The 22,076-nt window shown below is 36.7% G+C and overlaps 1 protein-coding gene across 1 annotated transcript in view; it reads right to left on the bottom strand.

Annotated features, from left to right (window-relative positions):
* LOC123538336 (uncharacterized) overlaps window positions 1-22,076 on the bottom strand; it is a 66,670-nt gene that overhangs the window by 18,528 nt on the left and 26,066 nt on the right. Inside the window, exons 7-11 of the mRNA XM_045322357.2 lie at window positions 21,778-21,885; window positions 16,027-16,147; window positions 13,752-13,928; window positions 11,253-11,313; window positions 2,861-3,776 (exon numbers count right to left, since the gene is read on the bottom strand). Of these exons, the coding sequence (XP_045178292.2) occupies window positions 2,861-3,776; window positions 11,253-11,313; window positions 13,752-13,928; window positions 16,027-16,147; window positions 21,778-21,885 (1,383 nt within the window). The remainder of the gene's footprint in view (window positions 1-2,860; window positions 3,777-11,252; window positions 11,314-13,751; window positions 13,929-16,026; window positions 16,148-21,777; window positions 21,886-22,076) is intronic.

Genomic DNA, 22,076 nt, shown 5'->3' on the forward strand with positions numbered 1-22,076 from the left:
AACAAACCTTTTAACCATGTTTTATGTAAATCAGACAGATCATCAGCCTATTATTCCAATGATCTGACCTTGTGGCTTAGTCTGCTACTCTGGTGACCTAGCTACAAAATTTAATTAATTTAATGTATCCTAGATTTTAAACAGACAAATGTAAAGACTAAGTCTCATGAATATCAGTTACAAAATGCAGCCTTTTTGAGTAGTAACAAGACCTTCCTATGGTATGACCTACTGAACTACTTTTTTGACAGAGATAAATTAGTTTCAAAAACTGACCTAGAATTCATAGTGGCAGAACACTGATAAAGTTATCATGATGTTCAAGTAGGAAATGTGGCCTCAAAAATGTTAACAAGGTTTCATATAATTTGACCTAGTTTTTTTTATCTAAGATGAAAAATTACCAAATATTTTCAGATTTCATTTAGGGCAACATTCTGACCAAGTTTCACTAAGATTGGGAAAAATTGTGACCTCTGGAGGATGCACATCAGACAGCAACAGACACTGTAAAATCGAATCATTTATAATTGTTCACCCACACATACTCAGTTGAGCTAAAATCAGAAAACATGGAAATTGAACAAAAACTAGGTTTTCAAACATTGCATCACGCCAACAGTTATAAACTGGTAACCACCTTTCTGATCATCAAAGTGAAAAAAAAACTATTTTGGTAACTATGACCTTGACCTTGATCCAAAGGCATTATAATGACTTTCTTATAAAAAAAAAATTAGGCGCTCAGTGGGATCTGAACCCATCTGTTCCTGAGTGCAAAAGATTTCTTTATCCTAGCACTCTAAGACCACTGAGCCACAGAGCAACTTTCCTTTATCCCAGCACTCTAAGACCACTGAAACTTTCCTTTATCCCAGCACTCTAAGACCACTGAGCCACAGAGCAAATTTCCTTTATCCCAGCACTCTAAGACCACTGAGCCACAGAGCAACTTTCCTTTATCCCAGCACTCTAAGACCACTGAGCCACAGAGCAACTTTCCTTTATCCCAGCACTCTAAGACCACTGAGCCACAGAGCAACTTTCCTTTATCCCAGCACTCTAAGACCACAGAGCCACAGAGCAACTTTCCTTTATCCCAGCACTCTAAGACCACTGAGCCACAGAGCAACTTTCCTTTATCCCAGCACTCTAAGACCACAGAGCCACAGAGCAACTTTCCTTATACCCAGCACTCTAAGACCACTGAGCCACAGAGCAACTTTCCTTATCCCAGCACTCTAAGACCACAGAGCCACAGAGCAACTTTCCTTTATCCCAGCACTCTAAGACCACTGAGCCACAGAGCAACTTTCCTTTATCCCAGCACTCTAAGACCACTGAGCCACAGAGCAACTTTCCTTTATCCCAGCACTCTAAGACCACTGAGCCACACAGCAACTTTCCTTTATCCCAGCACTCTAAGACCACTGAGCCACAGAGCAACTTTCCTTTATCCCAGTACTCTAAGACCACTGAGCCACAGAGCAACTTTCAAACTCAGCAAATTAATTAAGTCATCTCATACCAAACTAGAGGTATTGGGCATACACCATTTTTCTACTTTCAGTTAAAGTGACCTTCACCCTGACCTGAGTGATCCCCAAATATATTCCCAACCTTTGTGTTTGATAAAAGCTATCTACACACAAGTTTGCTGTCCAAACTTAAATTATAAACCAGAACCACCTGTTTGATGATCATAATGAGAAAAAGATCTATCTTTATTTAGTTTTAATAACAGTGACCTTGACTCAATGGCATTAAAATTACCTTTTTATTCCCATAAAAATGTTAGGCTCTCCGTGGGGTTTGAACTGCAACCCATCTGTTCCATAGCACAAAAAAGTAGCTTTGCATAATTGGGAATAAGGTACTGCTTGTCTGTTCTGATTGGTCAGTCATGTATACAAACCCAAGAAGTGATGATTTTTTAAACAATGAAATTTTTTACTGCATTTACAGTATTTCATAATACATTTCAACAAAAATTTCTACATTTTATGTGTATTGGAAAAGTTTTATCAAAGGAATTTCTCCCATCATGACAACGAGGTAAACAGGGGGTCATCTCATTCACATGAAAATTACTTAAAGTATCACTATTCACATGTTTCTTGTCCGATATTTTGTTGGGACGATGATATTTCTTGAAAAATATGTGATTAGATATACATGTTTTGATTTATGGAACGCCGTACATGCATAATGACTGTTATGGATGTCTATGGGAAAACAATTGGTGGTCTCAAACCATGACAAACATTTTGGTTTGATGCATGCATGCATCATCAAATACTCACAATTGACTACTAAGATTTCCATCATAAAAGGGTTCAAGTACCCCCACATGAATAAATTAAAGGGAGGACTTTATAATGATACTATAGACAAAGTCTTGAAAAAGATCTATCAAGATGTTCATGAGAAGAAGTCATTTAAGGTTCTTTTTTTATTTTTAGCTATAGCCAAGAGCCCCCATTTGAACAAAATTGAGACAAGGCTTTACAAAGATAATCAACAGACCAAGTTTGATGAAGTGTCATCATGATGTTCATGAAAAGTAGACTTAAAGAGCATCAAAACTTTAACCTGAAATTCTAAGTAAAATGGGGGCATAAGCTATGGTTCTTGTGTTATTTGATGTGAGTGATAAGGAACAACTGCTTAAAGTTTTTAAAGTAAATTCACACAGAAGTAACAGAGGTAAATAGCAATGCATCAATACTCTTATCAGGAACCTGCATAACGTGAGTAGGATAGTTCTCAATATATTTCTTACAGGTAAACTTAAAATGATAAAATAAAATGCATGATTAATCACCTGAGCTATTTAAATCTAAATGACAAACAACAATACCTTATTAGAATCATCCAGGGCCAGTGGTGACCTCTGTTTCTCTGATTTTCTAAACATAGCATCTGGCATCAGATTCTGCGACAGGTATGCCGGATGCCTATCAACCAACAAGGACTTCTTTTTCGCATGAAGGTTATACGATGCCCCGACACTTCCACGCCTCATTTCAGCAGACATTTTGTACTGCTGACCGTCTGCTGTCAAATAATCTCCATCTGTGTATGAACGACCTTGAGCAGCATGACCTTCGGAGTTGACATGGAAACTTGCACAACGCGGTCGCTGCATTGGGCCAAAGTCATCTGTGCCAATGGAACCCGAACGCGGTCGAGGTGAGTTTGGTGAAGATGCAAATGGCTGGAGAGTGTCTTTATGAAATGACGGACTTGTCCGCGAACTACATGCACTAGAATCTGGCGTGGAAATTGGAATGAAATCACGATTTCTGTTCATGAATGTGTACTGTTCTTCAAGTATAGGAACTGGTGAAGAGCATGCTGAGCTATTTACAGACCCAGGCATGCTATTAACATGTGTTCTTTTTTCAAGCCTGTCACTTAACTTCCCAACCACTTTAGATATATACTCTCTATCCATTGTGTAACGTCTTCGCGAGCCTTCTTCAATCGTGTGTAATCTTGGCCGAGAAATTTGTGAATCTCTATCAAGTGTATGACATCTGCGTCTTGGCTGATCAGGAACCATCCCATAATACCCTGTATCTTCACGATAAAATGTCCCATAGGGAGTTTTGAGCACAATTTGTTGCTGATGAGGACTCTCTCCTGAGAATCTGTTTTGTTGATGAATTAATGAGCCATTACTATCGTACATTGAACTGGCAGTGTCCATAGTTGACGAGGATGTAATTGTGTTTATGGATGACAATGAGTCGGACGGGGTTAAATCTTCAGATCTGGAATGAGACATGTAAACAATATAAATTTAAGATGATACTTATCAGTTAAATCGAGCCTCACTTTGCTTATCTTCATACTTTTATCCTGAGATACAGTGAACTGATTTAATTTCATAAGAGTTATAGCTCAAACAGCTTTTTCATTTGGGCAAGAATTATCACTATCCCTCATGGTCACCTTGAAGGCATGAAGGTAGTAACTGGCCGGATATGCCTCCGTGGTCCACTCAAATGTAGTCCATATCAATATATAGTGCAATTTTCCCACCTGGTAAAGGCCATTTTCATGCCAGATATAAGCTTTATTGATGCTTATGTGTAAAGAGGAATGTCTGCAGATGATTTTAAGCTACGTTATATGCTTCAAAAGTTGAGCCAAAGCTGTTTGGTAAAATGAAAGTGAAAGTATGTATTTTCTGATGTCTACCTACACAATATTAGCGTGTCTCAGTCACGTGACCATGGTTTCATTGCATTATGGTCTACCCCATATTTTTTTGGTATTTTTTATGGCCTATAGACAGACCTTCAAGACAAGGGTAGTCTTGCTGGAAGTGAAAGGCCAGAAATGCTGATAAAAATATGTTATAAATTGTTGTTTTTACATAGAAAATAGTAGCGTAGGCATTTAATACCTGAATAAGCAGCCACCTGTCACACACTGCCAACTTGAATATTCTCCCCCATTCCGTGACAAATATTATTGTAGTATTCTATAAATGACTTCCATTAAATGGTTGCCTCCCTTCCAGGTCAGTGATCACCTAATTTCACTCTCAACAAATTCCCCAATACAAAATCCCCCTGTTGTCTGCCTTGGTAAAACTGAGCAGAGGAGATTTTGTCTGGGAGGGTTGTGTCCTATATACATAATAACCACATATCTTAATCCTAAATAACTTTGATTTCACACATTCTTTAAGTTGATAATAGGTGAAGTACTGGATCTCAAGCAGCGATTTGCAATTGTAGTAGTGGTGCTAACAAGAGTTGTCTGTTGACAACGCCCTCAACTATTCGAAGAATTGATGGAAGTATGGGGTCAAAATATTACCAGAGATTTTCAGACAAAAGAAGAAAAATAGATAAGACAAACAATGTACTGGCATTTGTGGATTTGGATACTTCTTGCACTATATGGCAATGTGTGACCATGATGGTAAGCAAGTGTTCAAAGTTTCAAAGCAACATATCAAACAGTTTAGACAAAATATGGAATGGCATGTGAAACTTATTTCCATGTCAAAAAAGAGTGCCAGACTATCACAAAATACGCCCGTCATCGAACTTGGTCTTATTCAACGGCCATAATCCAAGAATGCCTGGGGCGATTTGGGTGGTTAACAAACTTGGCTGAGATATTATGCCCACAAACATTGTCAGCAAGTTTGGGGAAGATCGGATGAAAACTATTCAACTTAGAGAGCGGACAAGGCTAAATTCGCAGTTTTTTGAGTAATACAAGGGCCATAATACAAGAGTGCCTGGGGCGATTTAGATGGTTATCGAATCTGGCCGAGAAATTAAGCCCACAAACATTGACAGCAAGTTTGGTGAAGATTGGATGAAAACTGTTCAACATGGAGAGTGGACACGGCTAAATTTGCAGTTTTTTAGTAATTCATGGGCCATAATCCGAGAGTGCCTGGGGCGATTTTGTTGGTTATCGAACTTGACTGAGATATTATGCCCACAAACATTGTCAGCAAGTTTGATGAAGATCAGATGAAAACTGTTCGACTTAGAGAGCGGACATGCTTTCGACGCCAACCACCCGCCGCCACAGGTGTTCACATAATAATCTCTTTCAGAGACAGGCGTCTATAAAGGGCCATAACTAAGTCCTTGTCCTAGCTATGTAGTCTTGCCTACATATGTAGACTATGATGGTATATGACAAACAGGTTAGGCAAAATATAGACTGGTATGAAAAATTTAACTGATTTCCAAGTCTTTAAAGGGCCATAAATCAGCCAAAATAGGTGACAGAGTTATGCACTCTTGCCTACAGATGGAGATCATGACAATAAAGAAGTGCTCAAAGTTTCAAAGCTGCCTATCAAAAATTTTTGACAAAACGTGGACTTGTATGAAATTTGTACCCATTTCCAAGTCCAAAAAGGGCAAAAATTCAGCCAAAATAGTTGACAGATTTATGTACTCTTGTGTACAGATAGAGACTGTTATAATAAACAAGTGATAAAAGTTTCAAAGCCATTTGTCAAACAGTTTACACAAAATATGAACTGGTACAAAAAACTTAACTAAAAGGGGCCATTATTTAGCCTATATTAAAACATATGACACGTTAAAAATTCGAAATAATTATTATGTCTTAAAATTAGCGTGAAATATAAGGTTCACTTTATTCACGGTCAAATATCTCAAAAATAAGCATACGGACCCATACATTTATTTCACCAAACTATAGGCCACGTGTTGATTTACAACTGTGAGAAGTGTCATCAAAATCTACATTTTAGAAAAAAATTCTATTTGCAAAAATGTTATGAAAGTTATGATTTTCCCATAGACTTCCATTATGAAATATTTCGTGAGGTCCAAATTTTTCAAATCAGTCTAACAAAAAATCAAGCACACGCACGACCCTATCGTCTTTATTTACTGAATTTTCTAGATCTATTCTGAAGTTTTGAAAAATCAGAGTTTAATCAAATTCTACATTGTAGAACAATTTTCGATCCGAACGTGCAGAATTACCTTAAAGCTTTATCTCAATAGGTTTTGTCCAAATGTGGACTGGTACGAAAAACTTAACCAGGGTGTGACGCCAATGCTGACGCTGTGGTGAGTAGGATAGCTCTACTTATTCTTCAAATAGTCGAGCTAAAAACAAATTTGGGAACAAAAGACTTCTCCAGAAGTAAAACTTACTGACAGGATCACAGCAAATGATCAAATCAACAAAAGTATTATCACTGAAAATGACAGTTGGCTTTTAATATCACAAACTATTACATTTGCAGCCCAATTAAAAAGTGGACTGATGGACATATATGCATCCCAGCCAAAATGCCAAAATTTGCCCCCTAGTGGTTATTTCAGAAACAGGCATTTGCTATCCCCAACCCTCACCCCTCCCCCTGTTTTTCTTGTTTTACGATTTCACCATGAAGAAGACCTTTGCTCCCCTAGCCCCCATAGAGATCTTTTCTTGTAATGATGAGATCTTGTTATGATTATTTTGTTATAACAAGGTGCTTTCTCACAATTACAAAAACTTTTCAGTTATTTCAAGATCTTTTCTCATTAGCTCGACTATTCATAGAATAGTAGAGCTATTGGACTCGCCCATGCGTCGGCGTCCGCGTCGGCGTCCGCATCCCGATTTGGTTAAGTTTTTGTATGTAAGCTGGTATCTCAGCAACCACTTGTGGGAATGGACTGAAACTTCACACACTTATTCACTGTGATAAACTGACTTACATTGCACAGGTTCCATAACTCTGTTTTGCTTTTTTACAAAATTATGCCCCTTTTTTGACTTAGAATTTTTTGGTTAAGGTTTTGTATGTAAGCTGGTATCTCAGTACTCACTAATGGGAATGGATTGAAACTTCACACACTTGTTCACTGTCATGATCTGACATGCCCAAAGCAGGTCCCATAACTTTATTTTGCTTTTTTACAAAATTATGCCCCTTTTTCAACATAGAAATTTTTGGTTAAGTTATTGTATGTAAGCTGGTATCTCAGTATCCACTAATGGGAAAGGATTGAAACTTCACACACTAGTTCACTGTCATGAGCTGATAAGCACTATGCAGTTCCATAACCCTATTTTACTTTTTTACTAAATTATGCCCCTTTTTCAACTTTCTTATTCATTCAAGCGACAAGGCTGTTAAATAGTCGAGCGTTGCTGTCCTCCGACAGCTCTTGTTTTTATTAGACAATTACCTTGTAGTTTGAGATCTTTTCATGTAACATTATGTTAACTTTTCTCATAACTGCAAGAAAATTACCTCTATATAATAAGATAATAGATTCCACAAATATTTTTTATTTGACTATCCACTGAGGGGATTATGACCACCCTGATAATTCTGCTGCATGGGATCATTAGGTAATTTTTGAGCCCAAGAGTTTATGACCAAGGTGATTATTTCATCTCCCTATTTTTCAGGGGTATATTCTACTAACTTAATACACTAGGTTTTTCAGGGGTATATTCTACTAACTTAATACACTCGGTTTTTCAGGGGTATATTCTACTAACTTAATACACTCGGTTTTTCAGGAGTATATTCTACTGGGGTATATTCTACTAACTTAATACACTCAGTTTTTCAGGGGTATATTCTAACTTAATACACTCAGGAGTCTTCATAAAATATTTCTCCACATCCTTTATACAGTTTCAACTTAAGTCTGTCAAGATATAATCAAGTATTAATGAAAGTATGTTAAAATCCTGTCTGTTCAATGACATAATTCCCACTGAAATATCATCTAAAACCTTATATCATAATTATTATACTCGCAATTAAGTATAACAATTGAATAAAGTGATAATAATTAAAATTCACCCTTTTTGCTGAATCTTTACATTGTTTCGAAAAATCACAGGACTGATTTTGTCTGGTCATATTGAGAAGACAGGTATTGTCCCTGATGAACTTTGTCTGTATTTTTCCAGTAAAAATTAGTCTTGTTTATGTTAACAACTGGATTTTTCAAGCTGTAGTAAGCAAAAACAAGGGGGTCATTATCTCTGACTTCAGGAGAGCATTATACCAGTTCACGATGGAAAGTCACCTTTTTAATGACGTTGAAACCCAATTAGCAGAAAGAAATGCTTGTTTAAAGCTGACACAGCAATCTAGGGTTAAGAGAGTAGATATGAATCATCCACATTTAATCCACAGGTCTTCCATCTAAAACCTTTGATGTTTTTCCAAAAAAGACTCCTGTGCCAGGCTTTTGCACATTAAGCCTATCATTTGACATTTACCCTGCTAAATTTCTAAAATGGACTGGACTAATTTTTGTAGATTTGGTGGTTGAGTCAATCAACGAAATTTAATCCCAACGAACAAGTAAAATTCCCATTCACTATGTTCAAAAGTTGAAATCCACGAATTCATATCCCTATGAAATTGCCGTTTTGAACAAAACCACAAAATTTCATGCACACGAAATTAAAAGATTTTACAGTAATGTAAATTTAGCCAAACTTCCCATTTCTTGCTATAATTACTGTAAAAACAGGTTTTTAAATTAAAAATATGAATTCCGCCAAAAGGTAATGTTTATCAACATTGAACAAGCCCTACAGTTCAGTTTTCTGTGTGGTGGATGGTTGGGGCTGAGGAGTTGTACCAACTGTAAATTTGTTGTCTTCAGTTAATCACCTTATCAAGAACTTGTGTTATTCAATTAAATGATGGTTAGTCCATCTTGCTTTTAGTAGTTGCTTCTGAAAGTCCGGTTATTTTGAATTGTTTGAAAGATTAACGACAGAGACCTTTGTAAAAAAAATTATTTACTTATATCAATATCAAAGTAACAGGAAATCTTAAAAAAATATTTGTGCCACTACTGGGTTACTACAAGGGGAAAATTGCTCCCTCTATGACCTCATTTGATGTCATAGGGCACACGTTCTGTTACGTCACTATGTATTTCTGATTACATTTGCATGTAGTAGGAGCTGAAATTTATGTGGTGTTGTTTTCATTTTATGTGAAGTATTTTCTGAGAAAATAATGATGGAAAAATATGACAATTTGCCCTGTTACTGGTCCACAGTCAGTATGTGTTTGCAAACACATTCTCCCATGTTTTCAACAAACCCAGAACATTTTGTTAGCAACTAAAAAATGAGGAAGAACCACACACGTCAGTCCATGTGCTTTGATGCTAACATTTACTGTAAGCAAGGAAGTTATTGAAGTACATGATTAGCAACTCAGCATGCGGCCAACTGACTCACAATGTTGTTTTTTTCTGTACTCTAATTTAAAACAACTTGAAAGCCATTATAATGATCTGAAATGGAGGTATGTTTATTTTCTTTTTTAAAGACAATATCTAAAACTTCAGCCATTTCTTTACACCAAATAACAAATCACTTATATATAGTTCATCAGTTGGCAGAATAACAATGTGTTGAGTTCTGCGAAAATCTTCTGGTGAAATAAAACCTTCCCATGTCTTTCACAAGTTACGATACTGGTAGTATTGATATATTTTGTTCATTTTTGTTGGGTTTAACATTGCATCAACACATATATAGGCCATACCTCAACTTTCCAGCTTCAAACTTGGAGAAGAACCATATTTCATCATGGACAACCACCCTGGTAGAACCACCAACCTTCCGTTAGCTGGCTTGATGGCTTCCTCACAAGAAGAATTCAATGCCCCGAGCGAGGCTTGAACTCACATCCGTGAGGAGCAAGTGATTCGAAGACAGCTTCTTTATTTATTACACTTAGACCTCTTTTGCATTCACCCCTAGATATATATATATATATATAATCATTATTTATATCATTAACTGATTTATATAGTACCCTTATCATAAGAAACATTCAAACATGTTTTAGTTCAGACACAGAGAGAATCTCACCAGAGAACCAGAGCAAGAGAAAGCCCCCGAGAAGAGAGATAGAGGAATCTTTTAACATTTACCCTGCTAAATTTCTGTAATGAACTTGTCCATCTTCCAATTTGGACAGTCCCATTAACTGTTAAAAGGGGTGCTTACCAAAAAGATATTGGCTGAATAGCGACAAGTGCAGATCATGACCAGACTGCAAGGATGTGCAGGCTGATCATGATCTACACTGGTCGCAAAGGCAGAATCAATCGTGTCCAGCATGTTAAGGGTTAATTACAGGCATGTCCAGCTCTTTCAAAATCAACAAACTTGTTTTTCATATGCTAAGTGCAGAGCATCTATACATGAGAAACTCTGTTTCCTAGGAAGAACCAGTGCTGGCCTCTTAGTTAGATGGGAGACAATCAAGAGCATCTCTGTCAGATATTTCCAGTGCCTATGTTTACTTAAGTTACACGTGTTACTACTCTTATAACATTAAATGTAGCATACACAACATCACAGAAAAGAATTGGCAACTATTTTATGGAATTAATTTCACTGAGACCCTACTAGTGGCTTCAAAAAATTTGACTGAATAATATCTATGATGATGTTGTAATTTGTTTTAATTTCAACATTAAAACAAGAATACTTTACACTGCATGGAGAGGAATGCTACTTTTACTTTAGCCTGCTGGCGGCCAGTGATTCTGCCTTTGCGACAAGTGCAGACCAAGATCAGCCTTCACATCCATGCAGTCTGATCATGGTCTGCACTGTTCATTGTCAGTCAATTTTTAGTGAACACCCCTTTGAATAATAAGTGGTACTGCCCAAACTGAAAGATGGACCAGTCCATTTCAGAAATTTAACAGGGTAAAGGTTAAAAGTTTGTATTAACATACCTAATATCAGACTGAGAATCCTGCATTTCCACCGAACTGTCGTCACTTCTCTCTGAAGGACCTGTAATAATAAGTGTAATAGATTATATTATAAACTTCATGAATGAAGCATTTCGTTCGCATCTTTTTGTGTATGTGTGTGTTTGTTGGTTTTTTTTTTTTTTGGGGGGGGGGGGGGGGCGATCCCATCAACTTCTTATTTATACATATTATATAACCCTACTTACAAAGTACGCACTGTCAGCTATACATGCATCTGAGACTTTCCTCAAATAACAAGCACAGCAAAACAAATCAAGATTGTTTTAATATAGTTATCCCTTTTTTTCTGTATATTTCTTGACGTCAGATAGTTATTTTTCTTCAAGTTCTGAAGCAGATTTGTTTTGTACTCTGTGAAGCTTTAACTAACAAACAAAGTCTATGATTAGAAAAGGTCATAAAATCTCCTATAATTTATGCACTTTACTGAGAGTTGAATTTACAGCAGATGTATCACTGCAAAACTGTTTCTTAGCATATTTCTGTAGATGTAGAGGTATGTTTAAGGTATTTTTAAGGGGCTATGTAATAGAATGTTTCTAAGTTCAAAAATATAATTTTGTGAAAAAAAAAATATAAATGTTCAACTGCTGAACAAACAACAAAACCTGAACTCTTACGCTGTTCCCTTTGTAAAGTTATGACGTATTTCCTTTTTACAAATGGAAATTTCCAATGCTGTAACAAGAGCGGCAAACTGTTACAATATAATATGCTTGTCACAGCTAATTACTCTTTACTTTTGCTGTAAAATCAAAAATTTACACGAGAGTTTAATTTTCGCTATATTCTTAATTAATCCTCACCTAAATATTCACCATTGGTAAAATTCAAATTCAAGTATGATACCATTTTTATAATTACGTGAAAGTACTCAAAATTTCAAATTCGCAAAATTTTGACCAAGCGAAAATAAGTGTTTTTACAGTAAATACTCTACTTACAGAGCAGCCTACTGTCAATCTTCTCAATTTCAACTTATTCAAGGGTCATAACTCCACAACAACAAAGACTATCCACCTGGTTATCGATCTTTGCCAAGATACTATGCCCATAAATATTCCGACAAAATTTAGTGAATATTGGATAAGTACTGCATAAGTTATTAAGTGGACATTGTCAGTTTTCGCAATTTCAAGTAATTCATGGGTCATAACTCCTGAGTGGCTGGGAGTATCTGGCTGGTTATTAAACTTGTCCGAGACATCAATGCCCATATACATTGTGACCAAGAATGGTGAAAATTGGGTCAGCATGTCAAGTGCCATAACAACAGTCTCTGGGACAATCCAGCCAGTTATTGAACTTAGATGAGATGTTAAGCCCATATAAAGTTTATTTAACATTGGACACAAACTGCCCAAGCTAGACAACTGGCACTGTGAATTTTTGCAATTTTTAACTATTCAAAGTGTATCTGGCTGGTTATTGAACTTGGCTCAGATATTATAACCATAAACCTTGTGACCAAGTTTGGTGAAAATTGGACACAAACTGCTCAACTTAGACAGTTGGCACTGTGAATTTTCGCAATTTGTAACTGTTCAAAGTGTATCTGGCTGGTTATTGAACTTGGCTGAGACATTGTAACCAAACCCTTGTGACTAAGTTTGGTGAAAACTGGACACAAACTGCTCAAGTTAGACAGCTGGCACTGTGAATTTTCGCAATTTTTAACTATTCAAAGTGTATCTGGCTGGTTATTGAACTTGGCTGAGATATTATAACCATAAACCTTGTGACCAAGTTTGGTGAAAATTGGACACAAACTGCTCAAGTTTGCGAGCAGACACTGTTATTATTTAGTAATTCAAGGGCCATTCATTAACAGCAGTCTTTGGGAAATCCAGCTGGTTATCTAATTATGCTGAGATATTACGCCTGCAAACATCGTGACCAAGTTTAGTGAACCCTCAATAAGAATCACTTTAGTTAGAAAGCAGACAACATTAGTGGATGTCAGCTGTTCACATATTATGTCCTGTTTAACGGACATATATAAATGCTAGTGTTAGAAAAAAGTGGTATAAAAAGTAATATGTTTGGTTTAAACATATATTTTATTTGTTAAAGTCATTACATGAATAATATACAACAAGTGTGATAAGAGAATTAATTAGCTTACGGTTGTCCTTTCCTTAAAGTCAATTGTTTGATTTTACTTCTACTATTATTTGTTGAATATGTCATGGAAGAAAAAAATTCTATCACTGGCTGTACGCGCAAACGGGAATATCTGCTCTCAGGTAACTGTTCTAGCTGTAACCTGGAACAGCCTCATTACCACGTGCACAGTTACTTTTAAGACAGATATTCCCATCTGCAGCTACAATCATTCAAAGAGTCTTATAATCTTTCCTTTTTTTACATGTACATTTAAGCAACATACAAACAGTTCTTTTCCGAATGAAAAAGATACAAAAATCTGAAACGTTAAGAGGTAATTAAGAAACATACCAACTGTTTTTTCAGAATGAAGAGCATTCAAGGTACGTAAATCTGTTGTTTTCATGAGTAGCTTAGCAAAGAGAGTATTATCCTCCTTGTGGTTGGCATTGATTATGTTTTGTAGACTTTCTGTGAGTTTACTCTGTACTTTCTCTACCTGGTCAACTTGTCGCAAACCTGGACGATCTGAATAGACACAAACAACAACTGATATTCTACTGCAAAGCATTTGTCTCTTTACCTAATTCTTAATTCAAAACACAAAATGCTATTCCATATTTCCGTTTAACACTGACTTTAAGGTGATAACCAACCTAGTATGCCTGCCAAATATTTAAATGATATCACAATTTATAATTTGACGTAATTTGTGAAACGCTTACATTTCACATAAATTTTCACCTTATTTAAGAACATGCGGCTTGAAAAAAGTAAATGCCATGTAATGTTTAAGCAAGTGCAAGACAAAAAGGAAACAAAACTTGGCCGCATTAAGTCACATGACCTTGTTTATGGACTAGCATTTACTGATTATTTCTCAAAACAAGAGCTGTCCGTAAGACAGCCAAGCTCGACTATTCGAAATATTGACCCAGAAGCAGGAAAATATTACCCAAAAAAGTTAAATATCAAAAGAGTTTTAAGTTCAAAAGTGGGAATAATTTGACCAAAATGCATATCAGTTATGGGACTTGCTGCTATCAACTAGTTTTATAACCCCGAAGGCACATGAGAAGTTTCAATTCAATATCTGCATTAGTTTTGGAGATAGAAACTTGCATGTAAAACTTTAACCAGAATTTTCAAAGTCCAAAAGGGGGCATAATTTGCCCAAAATACATGCCAGAGTTATGGGACTTGATCCAGTGAGGTTAGTAATTGATCTAGAAAAAGAAAAAATAAGTTTCAAATCTATATGCATTTTAGTAATAGCTGTATGTACTTGCACGCAAAACTTTAACCAGAATTTGCTAAGTCCAAAAGGGGGCATAATTTGGCCAAAATGAAGGTCAGAGTTATGGGACTTGATCCTATCAACTAGTTTTATAACCCCGAAGACACATGTGAAGTTTCAAATCAATATCTGTATTAGTTTTGGATATAATAACTTGCATGTAAAACTTTAACCAAAATTTTCTAAGTCTAAAAGAGGGCATAATTTGCTCAAAAAACATGTCAGAGTTATGGGACTTGACCCAGTGAGGTTGGTAATTGATGTAGAAAAAGAAAAAATAAGTTTCAAATCTATATGCCTTTTAGAAATAGTTGTATGTACTTGCACGCAAAACTTTAACCAGAATTTTCTAAGTCCAAAAGGGGGCATAATTTGGCCAAAATGAAAGTCAGAGTTATGGGACTTGCTGCTATCAACTAGTTTTATAACCCCGAAGACACATGTGAAGTTTCAAATCAATATCTGCATTAGTTTTGGAGATAGTAACTTGCATGTAAAACTTTAACCAAAATTTTCTAAGTCCAAAAGGGGGCATAATTTGCTCAAAATACATGTCAGAGTTATGGGACTTGACCCAGAGAGGTTGGTAATTGACCTAGAAAAAGAAGAAATAAGTTTCAAAGCTATATGCCTTTCATTGATGACTGTATGTACTTGCATGCAAAAACTTAACCAAGGTGTGACGCCGACGCCGACGCCAGGGTGAGTAGAATAGCTAGACTATTCTTCGAATAGTCGAGCTAATAAAATATAATATTGACATATCAACTAAAAATTCCCTTATCTACATTACTAAGCTTCATAAATTTTTTATGGTATGTAAAGAAATGAGACCACTTTTCCAGGTATTCATTGAACATCCCATGAACAGGCATGGATGTGAAAAACACTTTTGCAAAGTCTAAATAAAATCCAAAGTTAGGTCAAAGTCATGGCTTAGAAAAGGGACTCTTTTGATCCCTAATGACACTAGAGGGTGAAGCAGACTCTACAATGCTGTGATATATATTTATGCCAAATAAGAACAGGAATAAGGATAATAAATCAACTTTTTTCAACAATCAGAAAACTGAAAATATTATACCTATGAATGTTACTAAATATCTGAGCTGCTCTGATTTAAGACATTAACCCTTACCATGCTGGACACAACTGATTCTGCCTTTGCTACCAGTGTAGATCACGATCAGCCTGCACATCTGTGCAGTCTGATCAAGATCTGCATTATTTGCTATTTAGCCATTAATGGTCATTTCCAAATTGGAAGATGGACAAGTTCATTATAGAAATTTAGCAAGATAGGGGTTAAAGGATGAGTCATTGTCTTACCTGGAGACAGAAGTACAACAGCACAAAATAAGGCAAGTTCGTCGTCATTCAGGTTCAACTTGTTAAATCGTTCAGCAAAATCAAACATCGAGTCCAGCAGAAAACCAACACTTGTGGACAACTGAAGGATAGTAAATGTCACTGTCATAGAAAACAGAGATGAAAAATTACTGAAAATCACTTAACACAATTTCTTAAAAAAAATATATAAAAAAAAAGCCCTAGAAAAATATTCATGATCTGGTATATGTCTAATTAGAACTTTACATTTGTACATAAAAACAGTCAGCTGAAACAGGATGCTCTTTGGCTGAAAAATATTTTAACATAATAATGCACGATGTTTAGACCATTAAAACAAGGGTCATCTATTTACTCCCTCAATGTTGTGGGTTTAAAACCTTGAATGAGGTGGCTCTATCCAGGTGCCCGCTCTTACCAGAAATAATGCCCCGATGGGCACCTAGGGGTCTTCTCCCACCTTCAAATGCTGGAAGGTCACAATATGACCAAAAAATATTGTGACAGTGACATTAAAACTGACATACAAAATACCATTACATTTCAGATATATAAGCAAGAAGTCAAAAAAGAAAGAACTAGAGATTGTTTTTCACAAAAAAACTATGTCTCCCACCATTTAGCATACATAAATTGTAAAATGCCACAATTTAAAGGCAACAAGTCCAGTGAAAATCACTGAACAATAACATTTTAATGATAAACATTATATAGGCTTTGCAGTGGTAACTCCTGTGAAGCTTAGTGGAATTCAAACCAGTGGTATAGGAGAAGTCACACAGATCAAAGAATTTAACCAATCAAGAGTCATGACTCTGCTATAAAACATTTAATCAAATATGACGGTAATGAGCACAACCACGCTTCGCACTAATAGTTTGTGCGATTGGTGAAATTCAGCATAACTGTATACAAGTGTGTAAACCCTGTAAAATACAACAATTCAAGGGACATAACTCTGCTGAAAATCACTGAACCAGAAAATGCCGATGAGATGAATATTAAGACTTGTCACAGTGCACTCAGGTTTGATGGAAATCTGCCATACTATATAACAGACATGGCTAAAACAGAAAACCAATGAATCAAGGGTCATAACTTTCCTGATAAACACCAAACCAGATCATGCCCATCACATGCATAACTACGCTTGGTAATGATCACTTTTGTGAAGTTTGGTGTAATTTCTCCAGGTTGTTTTTCAACAGTTGCCTGAACAAGGTATAAACAACAAATTAAAGGCCATAATTTTGCTGAAAATCTCTGAACTGAAACAAAGCAATGATATGTATAACTTGGCTTGTCACTGATAACTACAGTATGGTTTGGTGGAAATCTGCTCAATAATATATGAGAAAAGCAAAAACGTAATAAAATTTGATGAATCATGGGCCATAACTCTGCTGAAAATCATAGAATCAGAAAATGCAGATGATATGCAGAACTAGGCTTGGAAATGATCGCTCTTGTGAACTTTGGTGCAGACCCACCCAGTGGTGTTGGAGGCATTGCGTGGACAAACTTTGTGACATACAGACAGACACATTGACAGACAGCATTATACCAATATGTCTCCCTACATGTGGGAATAAAAACATTTAGTATACATGGTTCATACAAACCTTCCCCAAAACAAGAGATCACAGAGTGATCTTGGCGCCCACCAATGTGCCATTTTTGAGTGTTCCAAATTTCAAGACTTACTGACTAGCTCAAGGTCAAATTCCATTTCCGTACACAACACAAATCTATGCATGTGGTCCAGATTTGAAGCCTGTACCTTCAAAAATGTGAAAGTAGGTCACTAGGTCAATGTCAAGGACAAAGTTTGTTTCGGTACACAAAACTATGCATGTGGTCCTAAATTTGAAGCCTGTAGCTACAGAAATGTGAAAGTAGGTCACTAGGTCAATCTTAAGGTCAAAGTTCACTTCGGTACACAAAACTATGCAAGTGGTCCAAATTTGAAGGCTGTAGCTTGAGAAATGTAAAAGTAGGTCACTAGGTCAAAATCCAGGTCAAATTCTACTTTGGAATACAAAACTATGCATGTGGTCCAAATTTGAAGCCTGTACCTACAAAAATGTGAAAGTAGGTCACTAGGTCAATGTAAAGGTCAAAGTTTGTTTCGGTACACAAAACTATGCATGTGGTCCAAATTTGAAGGCTGTAGCTTGAGAAATGTAAAAGTAGGTCACTAGGTCAAAATCAAGGTCAAATTTTATTTCGGTATACAAAACTATGCATGTGGTCCAAATTTGAAGCCTGTACCTTAAAAATGTGAAAGTAGGTCACTAGGTCAATGTAAAGGTCAAAGGTCATTTCAGTACTCAAAACTATGCAAGTGGTCCAAATTTGAAGGCTGTAGCTTGAGAAATGTAAAAGTAGGTCACTAGGTCAAAATCAAGGTCAAATTTTATTTCAGAATACAAAACTATGCATGTGGTCCAAATTTGAAGCCTGTACCTTCAAAAATGTGAAAGTAGGTCACTAGGTCAATGTCAAGGTCAAAGTTTTTTTCGGTACACAAAACTATGCATGTTGTCCAAATTTGAAGGCTGTAGCTTGAGAAATGTGAAAGTAGGTCACTAGGTCAAAATCAATGTCAAATTTCATTTTGAAACATGAAACTATGCATATGGTCCAAATTTGATGCCTGTACCTTCAAAAATGTGAAAGTAGGTCACTAGGTCAAAATAAAGGTCAAAGTTTTTTCCAGTGCACAAAATTATGCAAGTGGTCCAAATTTGAAGGCTGTAGCTACAGAAATGTGAAAGTAGGTCACTAGGTCAAAATCAAGGTCAACTCATGTCAAGGTTCATCTTGCCACTCAAAAATATACATGTGGTCCAAGTTTGAATGTTGTAGTTACTGACAAGAACATTTTAAAAGCTTTTCCCTATATAAGTCTATATGAACCATGTGACCCCCGGGGCGGGGCCATATTTAACCCTAGGAGGATAATTTGAACAAACTTGGTACAGAACCACTAGATGATGCTACATTACAAGTATCAAAGCCCTAGGCTTTGTGGTTTGGACAAGAAGATTTTCAAAGTTTTTCCCTATGTAAGTCTATGTAAACCATATGACCCCCAGGGCGGGGCCATATTTGACCCTAGGGGTATAATTTGAATAATCTTAGTTGAAGACCACTAGATGATGTCACATACAAAATATCAAAGCCCTAGGCCCTGTGGTTTTGGACAAGAGGTTATTCAAAGTTTTTCCCTATATAAGTCTATATAAACCATGTGACCCCCGGGGCGGGGCCATATTTGACCCCAGAGAAATAATTTGAATCATCTTGGTAGAGGACCACTAGATGATGCTTCATACCAAATATCAAAGCCCTAGGCTCTGTGGTTTTGGACAAGAAGGTTTTCAAAGTTTTTCCCTATATAAATCTATATAAATTATAGAAATAAACAAAGGGCCATAACTCACTCATAAATTGTTGAACCAGTCTGATTTTCAGGGGGACACAACTAGGGTACCAATACATCATTCTGACAAAGTTTGGTCAAAATCCCTCCAGTAGTTTCTGAGGAGATGCGATAACGAGAAATTGTTAACGGACGGACGGACGGACGGACTGACGGACGGACGGAATGACGGACGGACGGACCACGGACGCAGAGTGATTTTAATAGCCCACCATCTGATGATGGTGGGCTAAAAATTCAAGTAGTTTTCAAGGAGTTTTCAAGTAGTTTTCCTCCATTTTCAAGGACTAAAATGGGCGCAATGTCACTGTTGCTGAGACATGAAATAACCAAAAATGACCTTCAATGCATCGCGGATAAATTACACAGTGTGAAAATTACTTGAAAGAGCATAAAACCCGTAAAGTACAGTACTGTACTGTACTATCGCTAACTCCGTGGCAGGCCCTAATGGCGGTAACAGTTGGGTTTTTTTCCGTCGTGTTTTAGTTTATTTTGATCCGTTTATAATGTTTGTCCGTTTTCACTTCGCACCCGATGAATTTAAGGACTATTTGCCATCTTTTGTATGTTTTTTCCTAAATTCAAGTAGTTTTCAAGTAGTTTCTGACTGTTACAAAATTCAAGTAGTTTTCAAGGAGTAGGCATCAAATTCAAGGACTTTTCATGGCCTGTGCGAACCATGGTATAGTTTACTCTAATCTGAAACTGTGACTTTGTATTATACACTAACTAAACAACATGCCTGCGATGGTAATGGGCATGGCTAATGCTAACAAGCAAATTCGATGAATTGGAATCCCCCGCCGAAAGGGTCAGAGTTGAGGAACGGCAAAAAAATATATCCAGCAAAAAGTTAAGAATGTTACCAAGAAGCAAATAATTTCATTAGTCAAAATCAAATTAAAAGAAAATGAATGGTTTGTTTGGGTGGGGCTGGGGGGGGGGGGGGGTGAGGATACAACAGTTTACATGTTGATTATAAATATTGATAGAAAATGAAAAATGAAAAAAAAAAAAAAAAAAAAAAATGGTGTGGGGGGGTGGGGGGGTGGAGGGGGGGGGGGGGGGACCAAGGTAAGGTGGTGACCAGGTGTAGGTTCACAACATCACATGTTTATAATAAATGTTCATGGAAAAGAATGAAAGAAGTTTAATGAAATTCTTCCAATTGGTTGGTTTGTTATGTACAGATCTGTGGATTTTTAAACAATTAAAGGGCAATAACTATATGGAAAATTGACCAATCGAAAAAAACCTTGAAGGGCATCGTCGCAGTATCTTTGTTCATGTCTGTTTCAAGTTTGATGAAATTCTACCTGCTAGTTACTGAGAAATGGCTGCAGACGGACATTTTTCATTAAATCAAGGGTAATAACTCTGACGGAAATTGACCTATCAAAAAAAAAACTTGACGGGCATCAGCACAGTATCTTGGTTCATGTCTATTTCAAATTTGATGAAATTCTACCTGTTAGTTACTGAGAAATAGCTGCAGACGTACATTTTTTATTAAATCAAGGGCAATAACTCTGAGGGAAATTGACCAATCAAAAAAAAAACTTGACGGGCATCATCGCAGTATGTTGGTTCATGTTTATTTCAAGTTTCATGAAATTCTACCAAGTAGTTACTGAGAAATGGCTGCGGACGGACGGACGGACGGACTGACGGACGGACTGACGGACGGACAACGCCATTTCAATACCCCCCTCCCGATTTCATCGGCGGGGGATAATTATGTGTAGGTGTGCTGATGACCACCTCAGACAAATCTTTCCTGTTTATTTCAAGTATATTATCTTATTCTGAAAGGTAACTTCATCAGTAAATCACAGGGCATGCCACACAACTTCCTCAGTATGTCACATGGCATGCCACACAACTTCCTCAGTAAATCACATGGCATGCCACACAACTTCCTCAGTATGTCACATGGCATGCCACACAACTTCCTCAGTATGTCACATGGCATGCCTCAGTATGTCACATGGCATGCCACACAACTTCCTCAGTATGTCACATGGCATGCCACACAACTTCCTCAGTAAATCACATGGCATGCCACACAACTTCCTCAGTATGTCACATGGCATGCCTCAGTATGTCACATGGCATGCCACACAACTTCCTCAGTATGTCACATGGCATGCCACATGTTTTTTTCTGCAGGCTTCCACTTACTGGCATGGAGTCAGTCAATTTTGTAATGATTAATAATATGGTATATAATAATACAACATATCACACACTGAGAATAATGAAAGTATGTAATAAAAATATACCCCAGCGGTTTGACGTCTAAACAGTTTTCCATTTGCAAACATCATAGTGTTAGATTCTGTGTCAAACAAGCATGCCATCCGAATCAACAGTACTTCAAATGTTGCTGCCTGTAATGTACAAAGTCTATGTTAATAAAAAAAGACTATATCTGATACCTATAAACTGACTTTTCTGAGCAAATAAAACCTTGAAGCTTAACCCTGCTAAATTTCTATAATGAACTTGTCAATCTTTCAATCTGGACAGTACCATTAACTGTTAAAAGGGGTGCTTACTAAAAAGATACTGACTGAATGGC

Source organism: Mercenaria mercenaria, chromosome 18 (assembly GCF_021730395.1).
Source record: "Mercenaria mercenaria strain notata chromosome 18, MADL_Memer_1, whole genome shotgun sequence".
Classification (NCBI taxonomy): domain Eukaryota; kingdom Metazoa; phylum Mollusca; class Bivalvia; order Venerida; family Veneridae; genus Mercenaria; species Mercenaria mercenaria.